Raw genomic sequence first — 23,410 nt, 5'->3', positions numbered from 1 at the left:
CTGGATCAAGAGAAACAGTAGGAATCCAGTGTAATAGCCTTATGACGTCTTCAAATGTTGGAATACTCAACTCATTCCATTTCTCATTTGCATGTTCATTCAATGAAGCAATATTTATTCAATAGAGCTTGTTTAAAGTCAAATGACAATCAATAGTAATACCCTGATATTTAACACAGACAAGCAGGAAACGTGAGAGGAGTGTGTGTGGTCATTATGGGCCACATGTATCAAAATCCATTCTGCATTCCCTAAATAGCGAATTTTAGGTAATCGCCATTTAAGAAATGCAAAATGATATGTAAGAAAATGGCTATTACCTAATAGCGATTCCTACAGAGTCGCAATCACAATTAGGTCATTGCTATTGGGTAAAACTACTCCATTCGTTCCTATGGGCCTCGGCACATTGGTGCGAAGGATTTTGCATTACCTAATTGGTAATCCCAAATTAGGTAATGCAAAAGCCAAGGCCCCCCTGAAGTACCCCCCAAAAAAGTGCACATGTAAAGTGTACGTGTGTGCTACATGACACTTTGAAAAAATGCTTTTTTTGTGCTTTTTCAAAAATTGCACATGGTTACCATCGACTGGGAGTCGATGGTATAAGCATTTCCTAAATGCACAGTTTGCACTTAAAAAGTGCTTGCTACGTGTGCTTAGAGATTCACTAATTGTGATTCTCTATTTATAGTTGCAATTTTAGATAATCGCAAACAATTGCGATTACCCAAAATGCACTGCCAAAGCCTTTCATACATCTTGAAAGGGTATTTTGCATTCGCAAACGGCCGAATTTAGTGATTCGCACAGTTTGCTAATGCAATATTGATAGATACATGTGGCCCGAAGTATTTCAATGTTTCACCTTTGTCTTCAAAATCTCCAAATTAATGTTTAAGCAAGCTCACCAATTTGGGTTTTAGTTGATCTTCACTGTCTCCATGCCCCAGGCGTCCATATCGACCTTTTCCCCACGTATAAAGCTCGCCGGCTGAAGTGATGCAAGCACTGTGCGCTCCTCCAGCAGCAATGTCCACCACTTCGATACCCCGCATAGACTCCACCACACGTGGACGATCACAAGGACTGTTTAAAAGAAGAAAAACAATCAAAATGTAAATGGTCAACTATTTTTAACAGTACCTAATACGATTGTGTGTCTCTAAACAACGTCAATGTTGAATGAATATAAAAATAAAAAAAAAGTTATACATCCCACGTCCAGTTGCAACATGGGAGAAAGGAGCCATTTTATTAAAGAATCTTAATTATGCCAACTCTGCACTAAAGGGAAACTAAAAATGCAATTAATAGTGGTGGATTTCCACACATAATTTTAAATTGCATTGAAGTAGACTATTTCCCTCTTTATTAGCGTCTCCCTTCGGAAAGATTAACCTAACAACCTGAATTTGTAAAGCGCACGTTCACCTAAGGGTATCTTGGCGATGAATAACAGATGTTTATTGTTACCCAACTCAATGGTACTCATTTTAGCGACTTCAGAAGGATGAAAGTCTAAGTGGACCTGCCGGGATTTGAACCTGTGGCCACGAGGTTGAACAAAGGCCCCCACAGTGGACGCATTAGTCCACTAAGCCACCAAACCATAAAAGCATAAGCGCTATTATGAACCTTCATTTTTAATGAGGCGATATGGTAGCTATGCTTAAAAGCCTTCTCTTCATCCCAGCATGCAGAAGTAAGCTGTAAAGATATTAAACCATATGAGCCTCAACAGACCTAGGGAAACAAAGGAACGGTGTTACAGGGACCCTGGATGCAGCTTTCCATTATTCAGTTCAGTTTTATTGGATTTAGCAAACAAATTATAAAATCACAGGTTCAAAATTTAAATGGTTAAAAATATGAAATGTTAAAATTATTTTTAAAAACGAATAAAAGCGCATTATTCGAGGAAACATGCAACAGTCAGTGTAAAACCATGAGCTCGGGCATTTAATTGGAAGAAATATCGGCAACCTACAATTAATCCAGCTTGTATTTCTCATCATTAATCAGCTCTAATAATAATATTCTAATGTTAAACATCGACACAAACAGCTTTACAAAGTGACTCATATAAAATCTCTTTTTGAAACACAAAAGGCTGAGCCCGTATGTTCCAAGGCACATGGAGAGGCTGTGGTTGAGGGGATCAAGGAAATGATGCACAGCGGTCTGCATCTTTTCAGCCCCAGTAGGACGAACACCCAGGTCACAGTCCAGCTGACCTACGCAGGCGGACAAAACAGGAAGGTGTGGGCCTCAGAGGGACATGGCTGACAAACTGAATGAAGGGCATTTTGGTGAGCGCTTAATGCACAAGTTACTACTTGTGTAACGATATATCTGTAAGAGACATTAGTTAGTGATAGATTCCTTACCTTAGAATATTCCCAGGCGTCAGACTGGATCCGGAAAGTTTCGCTTAGCAGTACCCCTGCACGTCAGTAGGTGGCGTTGTGCGGCTACACGTCCGTCACTGGCGTCGTAAGCGCCGAGATGACGCCACGGAGAGTACTTAGGCGACACCCATGCGCGCTGACGTCAGTTCTGTACACGACTTTCCGTGCCAGGAACGCAGAGCCATGCAAGATTCTGACCATTGGTGCAGAAAACTAGGGCCCTAAGAGGGATGACCTTAACCCTAGTAACCAGTTCGCAGAACGGGGAGGATGGGTGGGACGGTAAGGAATCTATCACTAACTAATGTCTCTTACAGATATATCGTTACACAAGTAGTAACTTGTGCATCTGAAAGAGACACGTTAGTGATAGATTCCTTACCTTAGAATAGATACCCCAGCAATACCAACCCCGGTGGTGGGTCTGTTAACAAATTACACCAGAAAGTCACGGAGAACAGAACGGCCAAAGAAGCCGTCTCTCAGGACTTGACCGTCAAGGCAGTAATGCTTGGTAAACGTGTGCAGCGAGGCCCACGTAGCTGCCTGACAAATGTCCTGCAAGGGAACGCCGCGTCCCAAGGAGTAGTGGCTTTAGTTGCCTTGGTAGAATGGGCACGCAGCCCCACAGGAGGCTCCTTCTTAGCCAAGGAGTAACATGCTTTGATGCACAGAACGACCCACCTCGAGATGGTTTGTTTGTGCATGGCCTGACTCTTTTTGGCACCCACGTAGCCAACAAAGAGCTGGTCATCCACCCGGAACTGCTGCGTACACTGCAGATAGAATACAAGCGCACGTTTTGGATCCAGACAATGGAGCCTCTCCTCCTTCCTTGAAGGATGCAGAAGGCGGATTGAAGGTGGGCAAAGTGATGGTCTGCCCGATGTGGAAGGGCGTGACAACCTTTGGCAAAAAAAGAAGGACGGGTCCTTAAAACCACCTTGTCCGGATGAACAGAAAGGAAAGGAGGTTTGGAAGAAAGAGCCTGGAGCTCACTCACTCTCCTGGCAGAGGTGATAGCTACCAGGAAAGCCGTCTTGAGAGTGAGAAGACACAAAGGACAGGTATGAAGGGGCTCAGAAGGAGTGCACATCAGATAGGTCAACACGAGATTCAAGTCCCATTGAGGCATAATGAATGGCACGGGAGGAAACGTGTGCGTAATTCCTTTAAGGAAACGGTTAACAACCGGAGACTTAAAAAGAGAAGGCTGATCAGGAAGCCGGAGAAAGACGGAGATGGCAGACACATAACCTTTAAGAGTGCCCAGAGCAGAGCCCTACCGGGCCAAGGAAAGCAGGAACAGAAGAACTTGCGAAAGAGGGGCAGAAAGGGGATCCACAGCCTTCGCTGTGCACCATGCCACAAATGTGTTCCACCGACAGGCGTATACCGTTTTAGTGGAGGGACGCCTGGCTGCCAAGATGACATCACAGAATTCGGGATGAAGATCGAAAGCTGTCAACTGTTGCCGCTCAATCTCCACGCATGGAGGTGGAGGCTGGACAGGTTCGGGTGGAGGACCGTCCCCTGCTGCTGCGACAGAAGATCCTCCCGACGAGGCAGACGGATCGGGGGATCGATCGCCATGCTGGGTAGCTTGGAATACCAGTATCTTCGTGCTCAATCCGGAGCCACAAGGATGACTTGGGCCCAGTCGCGCCGAATCTTCTTCAGCACTCTGGGCAGAAGTGGTATAGGCGGAAAGGCTTACAACAGACCGCAACTCCACTCGCGACGAAAAGCGTCGCCGAGCGAGCGCTGCCTTGGAAATTCCAACGCGCAGAACTGATGACATTGCGCGTTCTCTTCGGTGGGCGAATAGATCTAACCAAGGCTCTCCCCACTGCAGAAAAAGACCTTCACCACGTTCGAGTGCAGACGCCATTCGTGATCCATCAAGCACTGGCGGCTGACTTCGTCCGCCCTGGCGTTCAGAGAACCTGCCAGTACCAAGGTAATGCCTTGATGTTCCAGCCATGTCCAGAGGCGCAGAGCCTCCTCACATAGGGTCCAGGACCCCACCCGCCCTGTTTGTTGCAATACCACATGGCAGTGGTGTTGTCCGTGAACACCTGCATCACACTTCCCCGGACAGGGAAGGAATGCCTTCAGTGCCAGTCGGATCGCCCGAAGCTCCAACAGATTGATATGGAGCTGGGACTCTGCCGGAGACCAGAGTCCTCTGATCTCCGCCTCTCCCAAGTGGCCTCCCCATCCCAGGAGGGACGCATCCGTCACCACTGTGTGCTCCGGTTGGGGAAGGGAGAAGGATCTGCCATTGACCCAATCGTGATTCGTGAGCCACCACTGCAATTGTCGTGCAGTGCCCTCCGAGATCTGGACATGATCGGACAGGTTGCCCTGATGCTAAGCCCACTGGAACTTCAGGTCCCACTGCAGAGCACGCATATGCCATCTGGCATGTGGCACTAGCAGGATGCAGGAGGCCATCAGACCCAGGAGCCGGAGGGTCACCCTGACTGAAACCAGGGACAGAGGCTGAAAGATCGGAATCATAGCCTAAATATCCCAGACTCGCTGCTCGGGAGGATAAACCCGAAACAGCGTTGAATCTAGAACCGCTCCGATGAAGGGGAGCTTCTGAGAGGGACTCAGGTGCGACTTCGGCATGTTGATGGAGAACCCCAGCAAATGCAAGAGGTTGGCCTTAGTCTGAAGGTGGTGGACGACTCCCTGGGGCGAGCCCGCCTTCAACAACCAGTCGTCGAGGTAGGGGAAGACCGAGCGACTGACGTCCCGGAGGTCCAAGATAGGACGCAGACCCCCTTTGTCCTTCTTGGGGACCAGAAAGTAGTGGGAATAACAACCACTCCCTACTTCCGGCCCAGGAACGCACTCGATGGCCCCCTTGGCCAAGAGGGCCGTGACTTCCTGTCGGAGAAGAACCAAGTGATCCCCCAACATGCGGTGGCACCGAGGTGGCATGGCAGGAGGGGAGGACTGAAAGGGAAGCGAGTAACCGTGGCAGATTATCTGCAGCACCCATCTGTCTGTGGTAATTGCGCACCAGTAAGGGAGATGGTGGCGGATCCTGCCACCCACCGGCGTGGGGTGCTCCCCGAAGCTGAGATTAGGAAGGTTTGGGGGTGGAAGCAGCAGGGGGGGAAGTGGACAGACCGGCGCGCTGGTTCCCCGACCCGCCCCTGCGAAAACCGCGACACCGGCCGCGCCGGGGCTGGTTCTGCCCAGGCTTAGGGGACGGGCGCGCCTGACTGCCTCTACCTTGGCCACGAAAGGAACGAAAACCAGGAGAGGCCGAACTTTTAGTAGAAAGACCCAAGGACTTGGCCGTAGCCCGCGAATCCTTAAAGCGCTCCAGGGCACTATCAGCCTTGTCGCCAAACAGGCGGGTGCCATCATAGTGCATGTCCATGAGCGAGCTTTGAACATCAGGCGAAAACCCAGTCAAACGCAACCAGGCGTGACGTCGCAACGCCACAGTTGTAGAAATTGCCCTGCATAATGAGTCGGCGGTGTCCAACCCATACCGATTGGCTAACTTAGCCGCATCTTTATCCTCAGCACTTGTCTGAGAAAGGACAGCCTGCACCTCCTCAGAACACTGAGGCAACACCTGAGCAACGGCATCCCACACCGTGTTGGAGTAGCGGCCCAACAAGCAGGCCGTGTTCACCGACCGCAGCCCTAAGCTGTCCGAAGAGAACAACCGCTTCCCACATTGGTACATCCGTTTAGAGTCCTTATCCGGCGGGGCCGTAGTAAAAGCACTCTGTGACGTCGAGGCCTGAATGACCAGGCTCTCAGGCGTAGGGTGAGTAGTCAAAAAAGTGGGGTCGACCAAGTGCCCAAGAGGACGTCGGTAAAGGGAGTCATTGAAGGGAAGCAACGGCTCCGACGAAGTAGACGCCATCTGGAGCACCTCAGTGAGGAGGTTGGTCTTGAGGGCCACTGTGAGGAGGTCAAGATTGAGGGCCTCAGCCACCCGACGGAGGACCATCGTGTAGGAGGCACATTCCTCCATCGTAGGTGGGGGGGGAGGCGAATCCCGGGTCAGAGGAGACATCGAGGTCGCCTGCCTCCTCCAAGTCGTCCACCCAGTCCTGCTCGGAATCACATTGCCGGGCAAGGGGGTCCTCCGACCCTTCCCAGTCTTCGTCCGCCTCTGGCGTAAAGGGGGCTGGTCGTGGAGGCAAAGCCAGAGAAGGGACGAACGGCGCGGCGCCGGCTGGGGTCGGACCGGCGCCAGCTCCCAATGCGGATCCCAGGCCGGAACAAAATGGTCCTGGAATCGGGACAAAGGAAGAATAAACGGCACCCAGTGTGGCGTCGGGGCCGGCAACGCCGCACCCCGTGGCGCCGGAGCCGCTGGCGCAGGATCCTGTGGAACTGGGGATGCGCTGGTGGTGGAGCCGCCGGCCCAACAGGATCTGGACACGGGACCGCGGAGCCCGAAGGCGCGTCGGCGGGAGCCCAAGACCTAAAAAGGCGGTCCATGGTAGCAATGAACTCTTGGACGTGTTCGGGAGTCGCCGACGGACCCGGGTATGGCGGGTATGCTGCGGGACTCCCAGGCTCCAGGGGAGCCATCGGGGCGAAGCCCCTGTCCCCCTCATCCGCCTCTGGGGAGTGACAGGGGGGGGGGACGTCGGAGAGCAAACACCCTTCTTCGACTTCTTTTTATGACATCGCTTACCAGAATCCGAAGGCAAAGACTTGGAGCCGTAGGAGCGACGGCTCCGGTCCCGGGAACGGGCCCTGGACCCGGAGCGGCGGTATGACGAATGCCGGACCTCCAGCAACTTCCTACACTGCTCCCGCAAAGCCTTGGGGGCCATGGCTCAACAAGCCCGGCAGTCCCGGGAGTCGTGGGCAGTCTCCAGGAAGAGACAAACATTGTGGGGGTCCGCCACTGACCTATTCCGGCGGCAGGCCCCACAGGACTTAAAGCCGGGCATCCCTACTTGCACCAGGAGAAAGAGAGGAGACAAAAAGTCCCAAAATAGTGGTCAAAAGAGACTAAGGTACGTGCTCAATCCGGATCTGCTCTTGCTGGCGCGGAAAAAGAAAACTGACGTCAGCGCGCATGGGTGGCCCCTAAGTACTCTCCGTGGCGTCATCTCGACGCTTACGATGCCAGTGACGGACGTGGAGCCGCACAACGCCACCTACTGACGCGCAGGGGTACTGCTAAGCGAAACTTTCAGGATCCAGTCTGACGCCTGGGGATATTCAAAGGTAAGGAATCTATCACTAACGTGTCTCTTAACAGATACATCCTTATGATCCAGCAGGACGAAAAGCTCTTTTGGACTGTCTTGCCTTTCTTGTTAACCGATATATCCCTCAAATATGCCGGGTGTACGACCTAATTAATCCCTTTTAGTCAGGTCAATATGAAAAAAGCATTGGAACAGCCAATAGGCCTCGCCTTTGGGACCTTGTAAGTGTTTAGCCATGCATCAAACAGTTTGCGAGTTTACAAACATCACAAAGTAGACATAGCAACGGTCACATTTCGTGTAACAGTGGTAGGTGCGCTGGACTATTTTTTAAGTTTGTGTGCTTGTAAACTGATTTGAAAAATAAGCTCTCTAAAATTGTCTAACTAATTGTGTGCTATATCTAAAAAACAAATGCAACACAGGGGAGGGTGAGGCGTGGTGCTGGTGGGGAAAATGACACGGGATGGGGCAGGAGAGAGACAACCATTGAGGCAAGATGCCACAACTGGGGCAAGCAAACAAAAAAGTACTCTCCCAGCACAGCTAGCTATTGGTAGACGCAAAGTAGCTGCTGTTGCCGGGTTGTCAAGTTTGCAGTATTTTTTTTTATGTGTAGCACACTCTAGTTGGTAACGAACACATTGATATTTGACGAGGATGACATAGTGATAAGAATGGGTTACCGCATCTGCTGCAGAAAGATCTACACCAACTGCAGAAAAATAATCATACGAAAAACAAGCATTTGCAATAGGTCTTAGATTACTGATAGTTTGAGTTATTGGCGAAGCAAATAATAATGCAATTCCAATAGCTCATACTTTCAGTCTTGCGAGAGCTAGTGCATTGCAAATGCTTGCGTAGTGAGCCAGGAACCAGTATTGTATGCCTCAGTGCAGTACCACAAGCTGATCCTAGAGGTCCCTACTGAGCAAGGCACCAGCATTGTATGTCTCGGTGAAGTACTGCAACTTCTCCTAGAGGTCCCTAGTGAGCAAGGCACCAGCACTGCATCTCTAGGTGCAGTACTGCAAACTGCTCGTAGAGGTCCCTAGTGAGCAAGGCACTAGCACTGTGGACCTCTTTTGGTCACATATGGTACTGCACCCTGCAGAAGATATGGTAAATCCACCCTATCCATAGTGCATTGCATACAAAACAGTACTATGAGTACATTCAAATAGCTATGTCCATATACACAATTAGTAGCTTTGAAATGTGACAAAAGAATTATTACATTATTTTCGGCTTTAGGTTGTACAGTGTGGGGCTGATGAAGTGAAATTTATAGACGGTCTCATATAAATGTGAGATGTTCTAGTGAGTGAAGTAACGACTGCCAGCCTAGCTTAGGACCAAGTGTGTGTCTTGCCTGAAGCCTTTTAAGAAAATAGAGCCTTGAAGCTGTAATTAAAACCTTGGGAGTAAAAACACATGTAACAGGGGGTGTTGTCATGAAAGTTTACAAGAAGAGACAAGGCGGTACTAAGGAGGGACTACTAAGACTATTGACCAATAAAAAGCCACCATTTACAAAGGACAGGAGCCAATTAAAAAGATGGGCGGAGCTTTAAGCCATATCCTGAAAACAGCAAGTCTCGAAGAGACAGCGCAAGCGCTGCCCAGGTGAGACCTAACAATTACCCAGCATGACAGCAGCGACGGGATTGGTCTGAGTGGCCTGGTTAGGCGCTCACTTACAGACTGGGAGTCTGTGCTTTTTCTCCACCCAGCTGTACAATCCAGCTGGGTTGGAGAAATCTAAGTGTGCATGTAAATTTGGCCCTCCTAAGACGGCTGACCAAACCAACATAAGCACTTACAGTGCTGCTGTCTGTCCATAGTGAATAGCCCCGCCCTAGACTCGGCAGCATCGGCTGTCAATGAAAAACAAAACTAAAATAAAATTGTTTTATTAACATTTTATGTTCTAAGTAATCGACTGTGGGAGTTAAGGTTCTGGGGTTAGACTCGGGGGTCTCCCAGGGTCAGTGATGCACTGTTGTTGCACCCTCATCGACACTAGTGCGGCCGGATGCAGAGTGTTGAGGCCCAATGTTATCCAATGGGGGATGGGGGGCCTCCGGTTGGTGGCTGCTGGTAAGCCGGCCACTGGGTTGGGGTAGCAAAGCTCCTAGGGTTAAGCTCAGGGCAAGTTGGGGACCAAAGTAGCACCAAAGGTGCACCCTCAGCGGCACTAGGGCGGCTGGGTGCAGGGTGCTGTTTTGAGGTCGGGTGCCCTGTTATTTTCAATGGAGAACCTCCGGGACAAAGATACACTGCAGGCTCGGGGATGAGGATCTTCCAGGTGCGACCACCACTTCGAGGGGGTAAGTTGGGATGCCATTGGTTGGTTAGGCACCGTTGGTTTGGGCACACAAGGCCGTGGGGCGTCGGGTGCAGGGGTGCCTTTTGACGTTGGATTTTCTTACCCGCTCTGGTCGCGGTAGGGGGGTCCTCTGGATTGAAGCTGCAGGCGTCGTCTGGTCAGGGGTCGCCGGATCTCGGGTCAGGATCACCAGGGGGACCTCCTCGTGGTGTTTTTCCACTCGAGCTTGGGCCAGGTTCGGCGGGTGCAGAATGGGCTGGATTCGCGGTCTCCTGGATTCGCGGTCTCTGGCTAGCACCAGAAGATGCAGTTTAAACACGTCCGGTGTTCACGGGAGAAACAGTCTGGAAAGTGAAGGCAGGCAGGTCCTCTGGGGTTTGTGAGGTTGCTGGCTGCTGGACACGCTGGAATTTCACAGGAGCAGGTTCGAGGGGGAGACAGGCCTGTAGGGCTGGGGCCAAGTCAGTGGTTGTCGTCCTCTTGTTAGCTCTGCACGACTCTTCGTTCTTCTTCTTTTCTTCTTGTAGGTAGGTCTGGATCTTCCTTCTTGGTTCAAGGCTGCCCCCTAAATACTGTATTTAGGGGACGTTTTAGAGGTCTTGAGGTCAGTAGCCAATGGGCTACTGACCTTAGGGTGACTACACCCTTGGTGTGCTCACCCCATGTGGGGGAGTGAGCACAATCCCTAGTCCTGATTGGGGAGTGCCTGCCATCTGCAAGATGGCGAGCACTGGAGAGTGGGCTTCACCTCGCCTCCCCCACCTGAGGGGTGGAGTTGGCAGAGGTGGGCACACCTCATGGGCTGGCTAGTTTTTCCCGCCCGTCTTCCCGCCGAAAGGAAGGGGAAACAGGAAGGGGGTCTGCCCCTGTTAGCAGGAGAGGCTGGGGGTCGCATTACAAAGGCTGCCAGGCCTTTGAAGCCCCCCTGCCACAGATGGCTCTTCCTGGACTGGGGGAGGTGTGAACACCTCCGCCCAGGAAAGGCTTTGTTTCTGGGCTCAGGGAGCATAGGCTCCCACCCTAGGGGTCCAGAAACATGTCTTGTGGTGGCAGGCTGGTGTGTACCAGTCAGGGAACCCACCAGAGGCTGGTCGTTTTTCTGGGGGCATCTCTGAGATGCCCATGTGTGCATTGTTCATTAAATCCCACACTGGCATCAGTGGGGGTTTAATGGGCTGAGAAGTTTGATACCAAACTTCTCAGTTTTCAGTGTAGCCATTATGGTGCTGTGGAGTTCGTAAAGACAAGCTCCCAGCACCATATACTCTTAATGGCAGCACTGCACTTACAATGCCTAAGAATGGGCTTAGACACTGTAGGTGTACAGGGCTCATGCACCTGTACCCTCACCACTGGCATAGGGAACCCAGCTAGAGGGGTGACTGATCTATGCCAGGGCAGTGGGTTGTAGGCATGGCACACAGGGATGGGTGCCAAGTCGACTCTTTACTTTGTACTGCACCAAAACATGCAGCCTGCAAAGGCAGGGTGTGTGTGTGTGTGTGTGTGTGCGTGTGCGTGTGTAAAGGTACAGGGCCTCTAAGGGTGGCACAATAAGTGCTGCAGCCCTTAGAGGTATTCCCTGGTCACAGTGCCCTGAGTACCTGTGGTACCATTTACCAGGGGCTGACCTGTGGCCAGAGATGCCAATTGGGTTAGTTTTGGGGAAAGAACACAGGCCCGGGGAACCTCATTGGCAGGGACCCAGGGCACACCAAGAAAAAGTGCATCAGTAGTCTGGCAAAAAGTGGGGGGGTTACTGCAACAGAAACCCACTTTCCTACACTACCATGCCCTTTAAAGGTGGGAGGAAGATCTCTCTGGACTGGGTCCAGTTTACCCATCGCTGATTGGCGGTCAAAGTCACATACCAATGTATTTAAATTATCGCCCTGACAACTATGTTCGAAGTGTACAGTGTTGTACAGTAGTGCATGTTACAGAAAGCAATGGCAGTACTAGTGCTGGAAGTGATATGACTTGGAAAGGTATGAATATGTACAAACAAAACTTCATATATATATTCAGATTTCCATATTCCCTAAAGGTTTAACTAGTTTTGGGCATGAACCCAGAATTTCAGGCCAAAAATCAGAAGTCGAAAGCTACTTACTATAAGAGACATTGTTTACTCCTTCAAACATAGGTAGATGGATGGCATCAACAGATAAACAGCAAAATGGCTGTCTTTGAGAGCAAGGGCTGCTGAACTACCTCATTTGAGTCTTAAGAAACCCTGCATATCATCAGGTGCGAGGGGATGCCTTATTTTAAAATGGACAAGGGAATTCCTGCAGGTCTTGCCTTGCATCCCAGTCATTGCAGCCTTTTTGTAATTTTCTGGGAGAGCTAAGAAAATGTTTTTTTTAATCTACTGTTCACATCAAAGACACTGCATCTACCTCATAAGATGATCCCTCTTCCTTAGTTTATTGGCTTCATTTTTTCAGCAGAGGAACAATACTCCCTTTCCTTTCTGTTGAACCGTTGAACAGCATACTCTTGTTCAACCATTATATGACAGACATGATTACTCATTTGATTCTTCCCAGAGCCATTTAAAATGGCTTAGGTGTCACAGACATGCCCAAAGACTGCAAAAGTTGTGTCAACTACTTAAACTTAGCTAACATATAGTTGACCAAAAAGTTGCAAACTTTCAAAGGGAATGTAAGGCTTTCTCTCAAGGACAAGGGGCAGTCAAGGGTTACTGGGCATTACCACGTGGGTTCCTTTTACCTTTAGTGTACATGGTAGCAATACCAGTGCACTACAGACCAGAGAGCTAAGATAAATACCCTTAGGAAGTTGACTCTCTCAGGTATACATGGAGGAGCATCATAACTTATTCCAAGCGGTGGATGGCCTTAGAGTCTCAGATCTATTGTCACACAACAGACAGCACACATTAATTTTCATGTCCAATCATCGCTTTAATTAGTAAAACAATACATACATAAAGATATAAAATAAATAAATTGTACATTTGGAATAAAAAAAGAAAATCAGAAGATTCAAACACATTTTAGACTAAAATTACAAACCCAATCTACTTCATAGCTTGATTGCGCTAAGCACTACATTTTCAGTAACCATAAAGACTTGCTGCCAAAGTTTTTCTCTGAAGCATACTGTTAGTCACCGCTGGACATTTTTGGAAGTGCTCTCGTATCTTGAAGAAGATGGATATTGATGTAGCTACAGGGATAGCACAAGGAGGCTCAAGATGTTAATGCTGAAAATAATCCAAGTCCCGTATCAAACGTGAGGGCACCTACAAATGTAAAATATCCAAGCCCAGTTGCCCAATACCTAAACATCAAGATCTTCACTAACAAGCAAAATCTTCGGTGTTCTTGATACTGCCTGGGCTACCACGGACTCCAGTCCCTGGTGTCCTCTTGAGGGAGAGAGAGCCCAATACCAGAAGTCCTGGAAGTAGTAGTAACGGACCCAACTGGTCTCTCCCGCTAGTGATGGCGAAAGTTAAACTTAAGGGCAAATTTTCACTATGTGTCACAAGAATGTCTTTAATAAAGGGGTCTCTATCACATAATCTATCAGTTGAAGTAGAACATTTGGGAGGCAGAGCCCACACACGGGTATCGGGGCACCCGCAGCATATCCCTGTTGCACCACTTGCCACTGCAACTTTAACTTGCAACATTCATGAGCCATAAGGGCTAGGTTGAAGGTTAAACAGTTCAGGATTCAGAAAAGGCTTATCCAGAAAGCAGAATATGGCCTCATGTCAGTGTGTATAGATCAACTCTGTCCTCTGGAGCTAAGTATATGTAGGTACAAGTATACAAGGGCATATGGCAGGCCTGCGAAAATGCAGATGCCCCCTTCTTCGTTTTGAAGGAGATGTAGAATGTCCAAAACCCAGCTGATGCTCCTTTCTTTCCAATGGATAATTCGGCTGGGGTGGCCACAAGGCTCCTGGGGCTGCTCATGTCTTTGGCAGTACTTAAAACAATGAAGGTCTTGTGCTCTTTTCCTTGGAATTAGTTCACTTCTCCTAGCAGACTAACTCCACTTGCAGGTAGGTCTTTTTTTCCTCAGGTTAAGGGAAAAGGTGACTCAGCAGGTTTTCTCAGACTTTGGGGCAGTTTGGAGAGACAATGTCAAACCAGTATTTGTTCAACATCAAGCCCTTGTCCAGCCTACCTTTTGAAAAAGTCCCTTGAGAACATAGCGAATAAGTTACTTACCTTCGGTAACGATATATCTGTAAGAAACATTAGTAGTGATAGATTCCTTACCTTAGAATTACCCCCAGGCGTCAGACTAGGTCTGGAAAGTTTGTGTCAGCTCCGCGTCCATCGCTGGCATCGTGGTCACCGAGATGACATAGCGGGCGCTATTAAGACGCCGCCCACGCGCGCTAACGTCAGTTCTCTACATGACTTTCCACGCCAGGAACGCACAGCCATGCAAGAAACTGACCACTGGTGCACTGAAACTAGGCATCTGAAAGGGATAACCTTAACCCTAGAAATCAGTTCACAGAAAAGGGAGGATGGGTGGGGCGGTAAATAATCCATCACTAACTAATGTTTCTTACAGATATATCATTACCGAAGGTAAATAACTTGTACATCTGAAAGAAACACATAGTGATAGATTCCTTACCTTAGAATAGATACCCCAGCAATACCAACCCCGGTGGTGGTTCTGTGAGTCAAGATCACACCAGAAAGTCCCGGAGAACAGAACGGCCAAAGAAGCCGTCTCTCCGGACTTGGCTGTCCAGGCAGTAATGCTAAGTAGATGTGCGCAGCGAGGCCCACGTGGCTGCCTGACAAATGTCTTGCAGGGGGACACCACGTCCCAATGCAGTAGTGGCTGCAGTTGCTCTAGTGGAATGAGCACGCAGCCCCACCGGAGGTTCTTTTTTAGCCAAAGAGTAACAGGCTTTGATACATAAGACGACAGCGGGAAATAGTCCTTTTATGCACCACCCGACCTTTCTTGGTGCCAACGTAGCCAACAAGGAGTTGGTCATCCACCCGGAACTGTTGTGTGCGGTTGAAATAAAATGAAAGCGCACGTTTTGGGTCCAGACGGTGGAGCCTCTCTTCCTCTCTGGAAGGAGGTGGAAAGAAGGTGGGCAAGGTAATAGTCTGCCCAATGTGAAAGGCCATAACAACTTTTGGCAAAAAGGAAGGACGGGGCCTGAGCACAACCTTGTCCGGATGGACCGACAGAAAAAGAGGCTTACAAGAAAGAGCCTGAAGCTCACTCACTCGCCTAGCGGAGGTGATGGCAACCAGGAAGGCAGTCTTCAAGGTCAAGAGACGAAGAGGACAGTTATGAAGGGCTCGAAAGGCACACACATGAGATACGTAAGAACCAGATTCAAGTCCCACTGTGGCATCAAAAACCAAATAGGAGGGAAAAGGTGTGTAATGCATTTGAGAAATCTATTTACAACAGGGGACTTGAAAAGAGAAGGCTGATCTGGAGCCTGAGAAAGGCCGAAATGGCAGAAAGATAACCTTTGATAGTGCCCAGAGCAGAGCTCTGCCGGGCTAAAGAGAGAAGGAACGAAAGGACCTCAGAGAGAGGGGCAGAAAGGGGATCCACATCCTATGCTGTGCATGCCACAAATGTGTTCCACATGCAGGCATATACCACTTTAGTGGAGGGACGCCTGGCTGCAAGAATGACATCACAAACTTCAGGAGGCAAGTCGAAAGGAATCAACTGCCGCCACTCAATCTCCACGCAGAGGTGGAGGCTGGATAGGTTCGGGTGGAGGACCGTCCCCTGCTGCTGCGACAGAAGATCCTCCCGAAGAGGTAGTCAGATCGGAGGATCGATGCTCATACTGACTAGCTCGGGATACCACACTCTTCGAGCACAGTCCGGGGCCACACGAATGACTTGGGCCCGTTCGTGCCTGATCTTCTTCAGCACTCTGGGTAGAAGTGGTATAGGCGGCAAGGCGTACAACAGATCGTAACTCCACTCGCGACAAAAAGCGTCACCGAGCGAGTGCCGCCTTGGAAATTCCAACGTGCAGAACTGATGACATTGCGCGTTCTCTTCGGTGGCGAATAGATCTAACCAAGGCTATCCCCACTGCTGAAAGAGACCTTGCGCCACGTCCGAGTGAAGACGCCATTCGTGATCCATCATGCACCTGCGGCTGAGTTCGTCCGGCCTGGCATTCAGAGAACCTGCCAGGTGTTGAACCACCAAGAAAATGCCCTGATGTTCCATCCATGCCCAGAGGCGCAGAGCCTCCTGACATAGGGTGCACGACCCCTCCCCGCCTTGCTTGTTGCAGTACCACATTGCGGTGGTGTTGTCGGTGAACACCTGCACTACTCTCCCCTTGACAGAGGGAAGAAATGCCTTCAGTGCAAGTCGAATCGCCCGAAGCTCCAGAAGGTTGATATGGAGCTTAGACTCCGCCGGAGACTCGAGGCCTCGGATCTCCACCTCTCCCATGTGGCTGCCCCATCCCAGGAGGGACGCATCCGTCACTACTGTGAACTCCAGTTGGGGTTTGGAGAGGGATCTGCCGTCGACCCAATGCCAGTCCGTGAGCCACCACTGATACGGTTGTGCAGTGCCCTCCCAGATCTGGACATGATCGGACAGGTTCCCCTGATGCTGCGCCCACTGGAACTTCAGGTCCCACTGCAGAGCCCGCATATGCCATCTGGCATGACTTATCAGCAGGATGCAGGAGGCCATGAGGCCCAGCAGCCTCATGGTCACCCTGACCGAAACCCGGGACAAGGGCTGAAAGATCGGAATCAGAGCCCGAATATCCCGGAATCTCTGTTCGGGAGGAGAGACCCGAAACTGCGCCTTGTCCAGAACCGCTCCGATGAAGAGAAGCTTCTGAGAGGATATCAGGTGCGACTTCGGCACGTTGATGGAGAACTCCAGCAAATGCAGGAGGTCGACTGTAGTCTGGAGGTGGGAGACGACTGCCTGGGGCGAGCCCGCCTTCAACAACCAGTCGTCGAGATAGGGGAAGACTGAAACCCCTGATCTGCGCAGATGAGCTGCGACCACCGCCATCACTTTCGTGAACACCCGAGTGGCGCTGGTAAGGCCAAAAGGGAGCACAGTGAACTGAAAGTGCTTTTGGCCTACCGTGAACCGCAGATAACACCGGTGGGCTTGCAGGACTGGGATGTAGAAGTAAAAACAACAGTTGATGGACAGAATGCAGAACAATGTCATACATTCACCCCAGTACAGAGATCTGGGCCTAAATCCATCGTTTCTTTGGGATGTGGTAGTAAGCATCCTGCAAGTCCAGCGCTACCATCCAGTCGAGAGCAGACAAGACCTGAGCCAAAGTGAGCATCTTGAACTTATCTTTGCGGAGGAAGGGATAGACATTCAGGAGATCTAAGATAGGACGCAGAGCCTTGTCCTTCTTTGGCACCAGAAACCAGTGGGAATAGCAACCACGACCTACTTCTGGCGTCGGAACGTGCTCGATGGCCCCCTTGGCCAAGAGGGCCGCAACTTCCTGCTGAAGAAGCACCAAGTGATCCCCTGACATGTGGTGGTATTAAGGTGGCATGGCTGGAGGGGTAGTCTCGAAGGGGAGGGAGTAGCCCCTTCGGACTATTTCTAAAACCCACCTGTCCGATGTGATGGTGTGCCAGTGGGGGAGGTGATGGCGAATCCTGCCACCCACTGGCGTCTGATGGACATGAAAGCTCAGACTAGGAAGGTTTGGAGGCAGTGGTGGCCGGGGTGGAGGTGGACTGACCCGCCCGCTGACCCCTTCGTCCGCCACGGCGGCACCCACGTCCGCGCTGGGATGGTTGCTGCGCAGGCTTGTTGCTCTGTTGCGAAAGCTGCGGGGCGCCCCTTCCGGTGCCACGAAAGGAGCGAAAAGCAGAAGGCGGAGGAGGGCGGACTGCGGAGAGTCCCAAGGAATTGGCCGTAGCCCTTGAGTCCTTAAACCGCTCCAACGCGCTGTCTGCTTTGTCACCGAAGAGGCGACCGCCATCAAAAGGCATGTCCATAAGTGTGTTTTGGACATCCCCCGAGAATCCAGTTGTCCTCAACCAGGCGTGGCGTCAAACCGCCACAGTCGTTGCAATGGATCTGCCCAGTGAGTCGGCGGTGTCTAGGCCACAACAAATCATGAATTTAGCTGAGTTTCTCCCCTCTGCAACAGCCTGGGAGAGAGCTGTCCGGGCCTCCTCCGGATACTGAGGTAGCACTTGTGCCACCTTATCCCAAGAGGCATGCGGTGTTCACGGACCGCAGCGCAGAACTGGCAGAAGAAAAAACTCTTCTTTCAAAACGGATCCAGTTTCTTGGATTCCCTACCCGGAGGTGCGGAAGGGAAGGCAGTCGGGGAAGCAGAGGCTTGGACAACCAAGCTCTCAGGGGTGGGATGTTGGGAGAGGAAAATGGGGTCACCCGGAGCCGGGCGATGGCGTCTGGCCACGTTCCTATCCACAGGAGCCCCTGTGGTGGGCCTGGACCAAGTGCCCAAAAGAACGTAAGAAAGTGCTTCATTGAAGGGAAGCAACGGCTCCGCAGAAGTAGCTGTTGGCTGAAGCACGTCTGTCAGGAGGTTAGTCCTGACGGCCACAGTAGGGAGCATGAGGTGTAGGGCCTCGGCCACCCTACGCAACACCACAGCATAACTAGCACCCTCCTCCGTAGCCACGGTAGGAGGAGACCGCATGCCAAGGTCTGGTGAGGTATCCAGACCAATGGCTTCCCCCAACTCCTCTGCCCAGTCCTGATCAGACTCGCAATCAGCTGCGAGACGGTCCTCAGACCCCTCCCAGTCTTCCCCTTCCTCCTCAGGCTGGTGTACAGGCCTAAAATAAGGAGCAGGGACATGGGGATAGACATCCCAGAGCGGCGTTGAAAACAGCATCGACCGATACCGGGCCGACGTCGCATCCACTTCGGGGCTGAAACTGGGGCCGGCGTCATCCTGAGGAGTGGGCGCCGTCGGAAGTGGTGCCGGTGGGGTTGACGTCGGTGGAGGTATTGTAAGGTCAACCTGGTCAACCCGGATCCAGGCCTGGATCGAGGGGGGTCCTGCGGCGCCGACTGCCATGCCGGAGCCACCGGCGGTAAAAGGCAAGGAGCCCCAGTTGGGACAGCGGGGCCTGGCGGCGCACCAGCGGGACCAGACGGCCCAATGAGGTGAGCCATGGCCGACAGAAATTCCTGTATTTGGGCCGGAGTCGCCGACGAACCCTTGAAGGGAGGGTAGGCTGGCGGCGACTGCATAGGCTCTGCTGGAGCCGCAGGGGAGGCACCACCCACACCCTCAGCTGCGTCGCGCAAGGGGTAGTCGGGAGAACGATGTCGTTTCTTCCACTTCTTGTGCTTCGTCTTACCTGACCCCGAGTGCGAAGACTTTGATCCAGATGATCGATGATGATGATGACTCCGCGCATGGTCTCTCGACCTCCCACGGTACCGGGACCTCGAACGGTGCGGAGCCGACTGCCGGGCTTCCAGCAACTTTCGGGACCGATCCTGCAAAGTTTTCGGCGCCATGGCCCAGCAGTCGGAGCACGACTTGGGGTCGATGTCGCGCCCCAGGCAGAAAAGTCACACTTGGTGCGGGTCCGTCACCGACATCATACGGTGACAGTCCTCGCAGGACTTAAAACCGGGCATCCTAACTGCACCAGGAGTCGAAGACTCGATGAAAAAAGCTTTAAAAATGCAATAGGTCTCGCCTTTCATTAAGTTAAAGCCATTTGTTTTGCTATACAATACCATTAGCAAAGCAAATGGCTTTAACTTAATCAAAGGCGAGACCTATTGCATTTTCAATGCTTGTTTTTATATTCCCGAAAGAGGCATATGTGATTTAAGCCCTAAGTATTGGGGTGTCTTCTTTAGATTCATCACCTGAACAAGAGCAGTGGTAGGGGGTAACAAATCTAAAGGTCTTCATGGTACCACATAGCTTGCGCGTAGAGGCAGTTAATCCGGAAACGGGTGAGTTGTTCAAGTGTACATACTCTCACCTTGAGACATCCAGCAACGCAGGTCGCCATCAGTAAGAACACATGAAGGGAGACTGGGCCATTTTACGTGTGACCCGTTACCCGGAACAGTAGCCCCCTGAGCTCCCTCTGATTTACAATGCTTGTGGTGGCTTTGGGACTTGCCAAGAACTCCCGGCTCATTGGGAATCAGCCGCACTGCTTGCTCTTGGTCATATTGTGCCGCCCTTGCATCTTTTATGCTTCTCACTAACTTGCACCTGGGCCGCGGGAGCAGAAAGATGCATTTGCAGATTTGTCCAATTTACATCTCCTCTGAAATGATCTTGCAGCTTCTATGCGCCTTATATTTCAGTGGCTGCATGAAATAATGGCCACTGGCATTTGGAGGTGAAGTGATTTGCCCAGAATCTCAACATTTTATCAGAGGAGAAGTTAAGATTAAAACTCTTATGGACAGCAATTTAAACTGCAAGGCCGAAGAGAATGCAATTGTAAGACTAACCGAAAACAAAGCAAACGTCGTGAGGTGGAAAAGGATGAACAAAAGCAGAGAACACACATACAATGTACCCAGTACGATAGTCACCGAAACACCTAAAACACAGCAGAATAGGATCATTCTTTGAACGATGATCTGCCGCAGATCTTTCGTGTGTGAGAAAGGGTCCCGGTGCTAAGTGTCCTGGTCTTCCTCCTCATGGGTAGATGCACAGAAGGGTGGATAGATGAGTGAAGGAGTGAAAGGGTGGATGGATGAGTGATCTGGTCAATGGATGAGTAGATGGATGGGTCGATGGATGGAAGGATGGATGGCTAAATAAAAGGGGGATGGAGAGAGAAAGGGAGCATGGATGGATGACTGAAAGGGTGAATGGGTTGAAGTATGAGTGACCGGGTAGATGAAGGAGTAAGTGGAAGGATGGCTGGATGGGAGAAAGGGTAGATGGCTGGATGGATGAGTGAATGGATGATGAGTAAGATGGATGAGTGTACAGATGGATAAGGTGAAAGGATGAATGGAGGGATGGATGAGTGAGTGAGTGAAAGGGTGGATGGAGGGCTGGATGAGTGGATTGATGGATGGATAGACGAATAGATGGATAGGTTTTCAAATGGTTGAATATTGATATGGATGGGCACACAGATGGAAGCTACCAGTGATTCAATATAATTAGAGCATTCTCTCCCTCTCAGTGAGCCAGTCTGGGCCATGTGCCAGGAAGTGAGCACCGTAGCTCGCTGTGCTATGAGAACTCAAGCTATCTTCATTGGTGAGGTCCAAGAAAGCAAAAACACGCCCAGGGTTCTTGTTCCCCCTATGAAGACAGAGGTTTGGGCCAGGCTGCTCCTCTCGGAGGCAGGCCATGATGGTTCATTGGTATGCGGTCGGTCCTTTACTGCAGTGCCTGCCACAACAGGCGTACATGCTCAGATTCGTTTCCATTTTATATTTTTCACTCTCCTGAGCTAACAAAATTCTGATCTCTAGGAGAAGGCTGATTGACAGTATTAAGAACTTTATATTTTAAAAACCTGGAAGCCCAGGAGCAGCCCGAGGCGGATCGGTTTGTGACGCTGCCCAGCTGAGTCTCATACGATTGTACCCATCTGGAAATCGATTTTTTTCTCTGGAAATCTGCTTTCCTTTTCGCAGTGTAATGTTGAAAATCTTACCTATTCTGAAGCCTGTTCCGCGGTTGAAAAGAAAGATTCCCTGAAGACTGACAAGTCCACTCTGAGTATGTTTCACCCCTTTTAACAAAGAATCCACGACCCCCCTCCTTGAGCCCCCCCACAACTCCACCCCTACCCCCCTGCACCAGCAGAAGAAGGGAGGGCGGAGAACGGCATGAGGAGGGAGAGACGGGATCAAAATAAGAGATAGCGGGCGAGAGAGCAGGAGGGAAGTGGATCGGCAGGGAGAGGTAAAGATATTCAGAGAGGGAGAAGAAATGAGCAGAGGAGGAGAGGGAGAAGAAATGAGCAGTGGAGGAGAGACAAAAGGTATGGGGCAGGTAGAGAGCAGAAAAAAAAGAAATACGGAAAGAAAGAAAAAAAATTATAGTCGTCGAGCAGTAAATAAGAATGGGAATGGAGACAGCAAAATTAAATTACACACTGCGGAAAGGGAGAGAGAATGGAGGCAAGATGGACTAGACGAAATAAAGAGAAAGCAAGAGACAGACAGAGAGAACAAGCGTGTGGACGGCGCTGCAAATAAAACAAGCATTGGCATAGCCAATAGGTCTCGCCTTTGGGACCTTATAAGTGTTTAGCCATGCAACAGTTGCATAACTAAATACTTATAAGGTCCCAAAAGCGAGACCTATTGGCTATGCAAAGCGGCCGCGAAAGTGAAAGTGATCACGATCAAACATCAAAGCGTGCCGCCGCGAAACCGAAAGTAATCGCAGTAAAGCGTGGCGCGCGCGCCTGCGCACATGCACTGTAGCTCTAGGCTGGCCTGGTAGCACTTTTTGGAGCCCTCTCAATAAGTCTCCCCAGACCAGCGCATGCGCTGGGTCAGGCGAGACCTAAAAAACAGTGCATACTGTCCTTTAAAGGACCTTGCCTCCCACTGTTTGCGTGGATAAAGTCAAATTAAATCCTGAGTGGTCGGATCCTAAAACAACATTATAAGAGAAAAACACGTGATAGATCTAATCCCGCTTTGAGGTGTGTAGACACAGTATCAGCACTTCCGCATCGCTTCAGCACCCTACATTTTTAGCTCGCTCTGCTGTTACGAGCAAGAACCAGTTGTATACAAATCAACCTTGCCCCTACCCCAGAAGCATTAAATATGCAGCACGTTCCAGTGCTTGCTGAGCTGCACTGGGCTGGAAAGATGATTGCAAAGCACTTGAATATGTCCCAGTGACTATATGACGTCATAAACTCCTCCCTAGACTGAGAACAATGAACACTACAAGTCCCAGAATGCTTAGTGGTGCTGGCAAGTTTGCCAAATAGAACAGAAATGCCAATTTGCTGGGACTGTTAGAGCCTGCAGTGGCAAATAAAACGGGTGTGCCTGAGCCCTCTGGGTGTGAACTTGTTTCCTGACTCTTATTGAGCCAAAATTGCCAATGAACCACATGCATTACCCTTCCCATCTAAAAGATTCAGCTGCTCTTCTCGGGTGTTTGTCAGAAAGGGTCAGGCGTGCACAAGATATTTGACATGTTAAACAAACCGTATTGAACAGCAAACATTAATGAAAATGAAAAGTGGATTTCACGATGCCTGCGTGGCACCATCCCTGCTCCCCTTCATATTAACAGTATTCATCTGGTAATGTTGAACACTACAAGGACCAGGATACTTAGGAGAGTGTGGTCCAAACGAAGGACGCGATCAGACAAGTTGACGAGCATGCTGCCAGGACCAACAAATATGTGAACATGATGGAGAAGTAAGTAACTTTAAGCAGGGATTTAAGTGGGCTGAAACTACTAGGAGGGGGGGGGGGGGGCTCTCAAGTGG

The 23,410-nt window shown here is 50.4% G+C and overlaps 1 protein-coding gene across 1 annotated transcript in view; it reads right to left on the bottom strand.

The window, feature by feature from the left end:
• Positions 1-23,410, bottom strand: part of LOC146805589 (E3 ubiquitin-protein ligase HERC2-like) — a 1,563,844-nt gene that overhangs the window by 267,547 nt on the left and 1,272,887 nt on the right. The window contains 1 exon segment of the mRNA XM_085622871.1: positions 912-1,089. Coding sequence (XP_085478997.1) covers positions 912-1,089 — 178 coding nt within the window.

This window comes from Triturus cristatus, chromosome 8, assembly GCF_964204655.1.
Source record: "Triturus cristatus chromosome 8, aTriCri1.1, whole genome shotgun sequence".
Lineage (NCBI taxonomy): Eukaryota > Metazoa > Chordata > Amphibia > Caudata > Salamandridae > Triturus > Triturus cristatus.
Note: the sequence above shows the minus strand (reverse complement) of the source record. Positions and strands in the feature narration are given on the sequence as shown.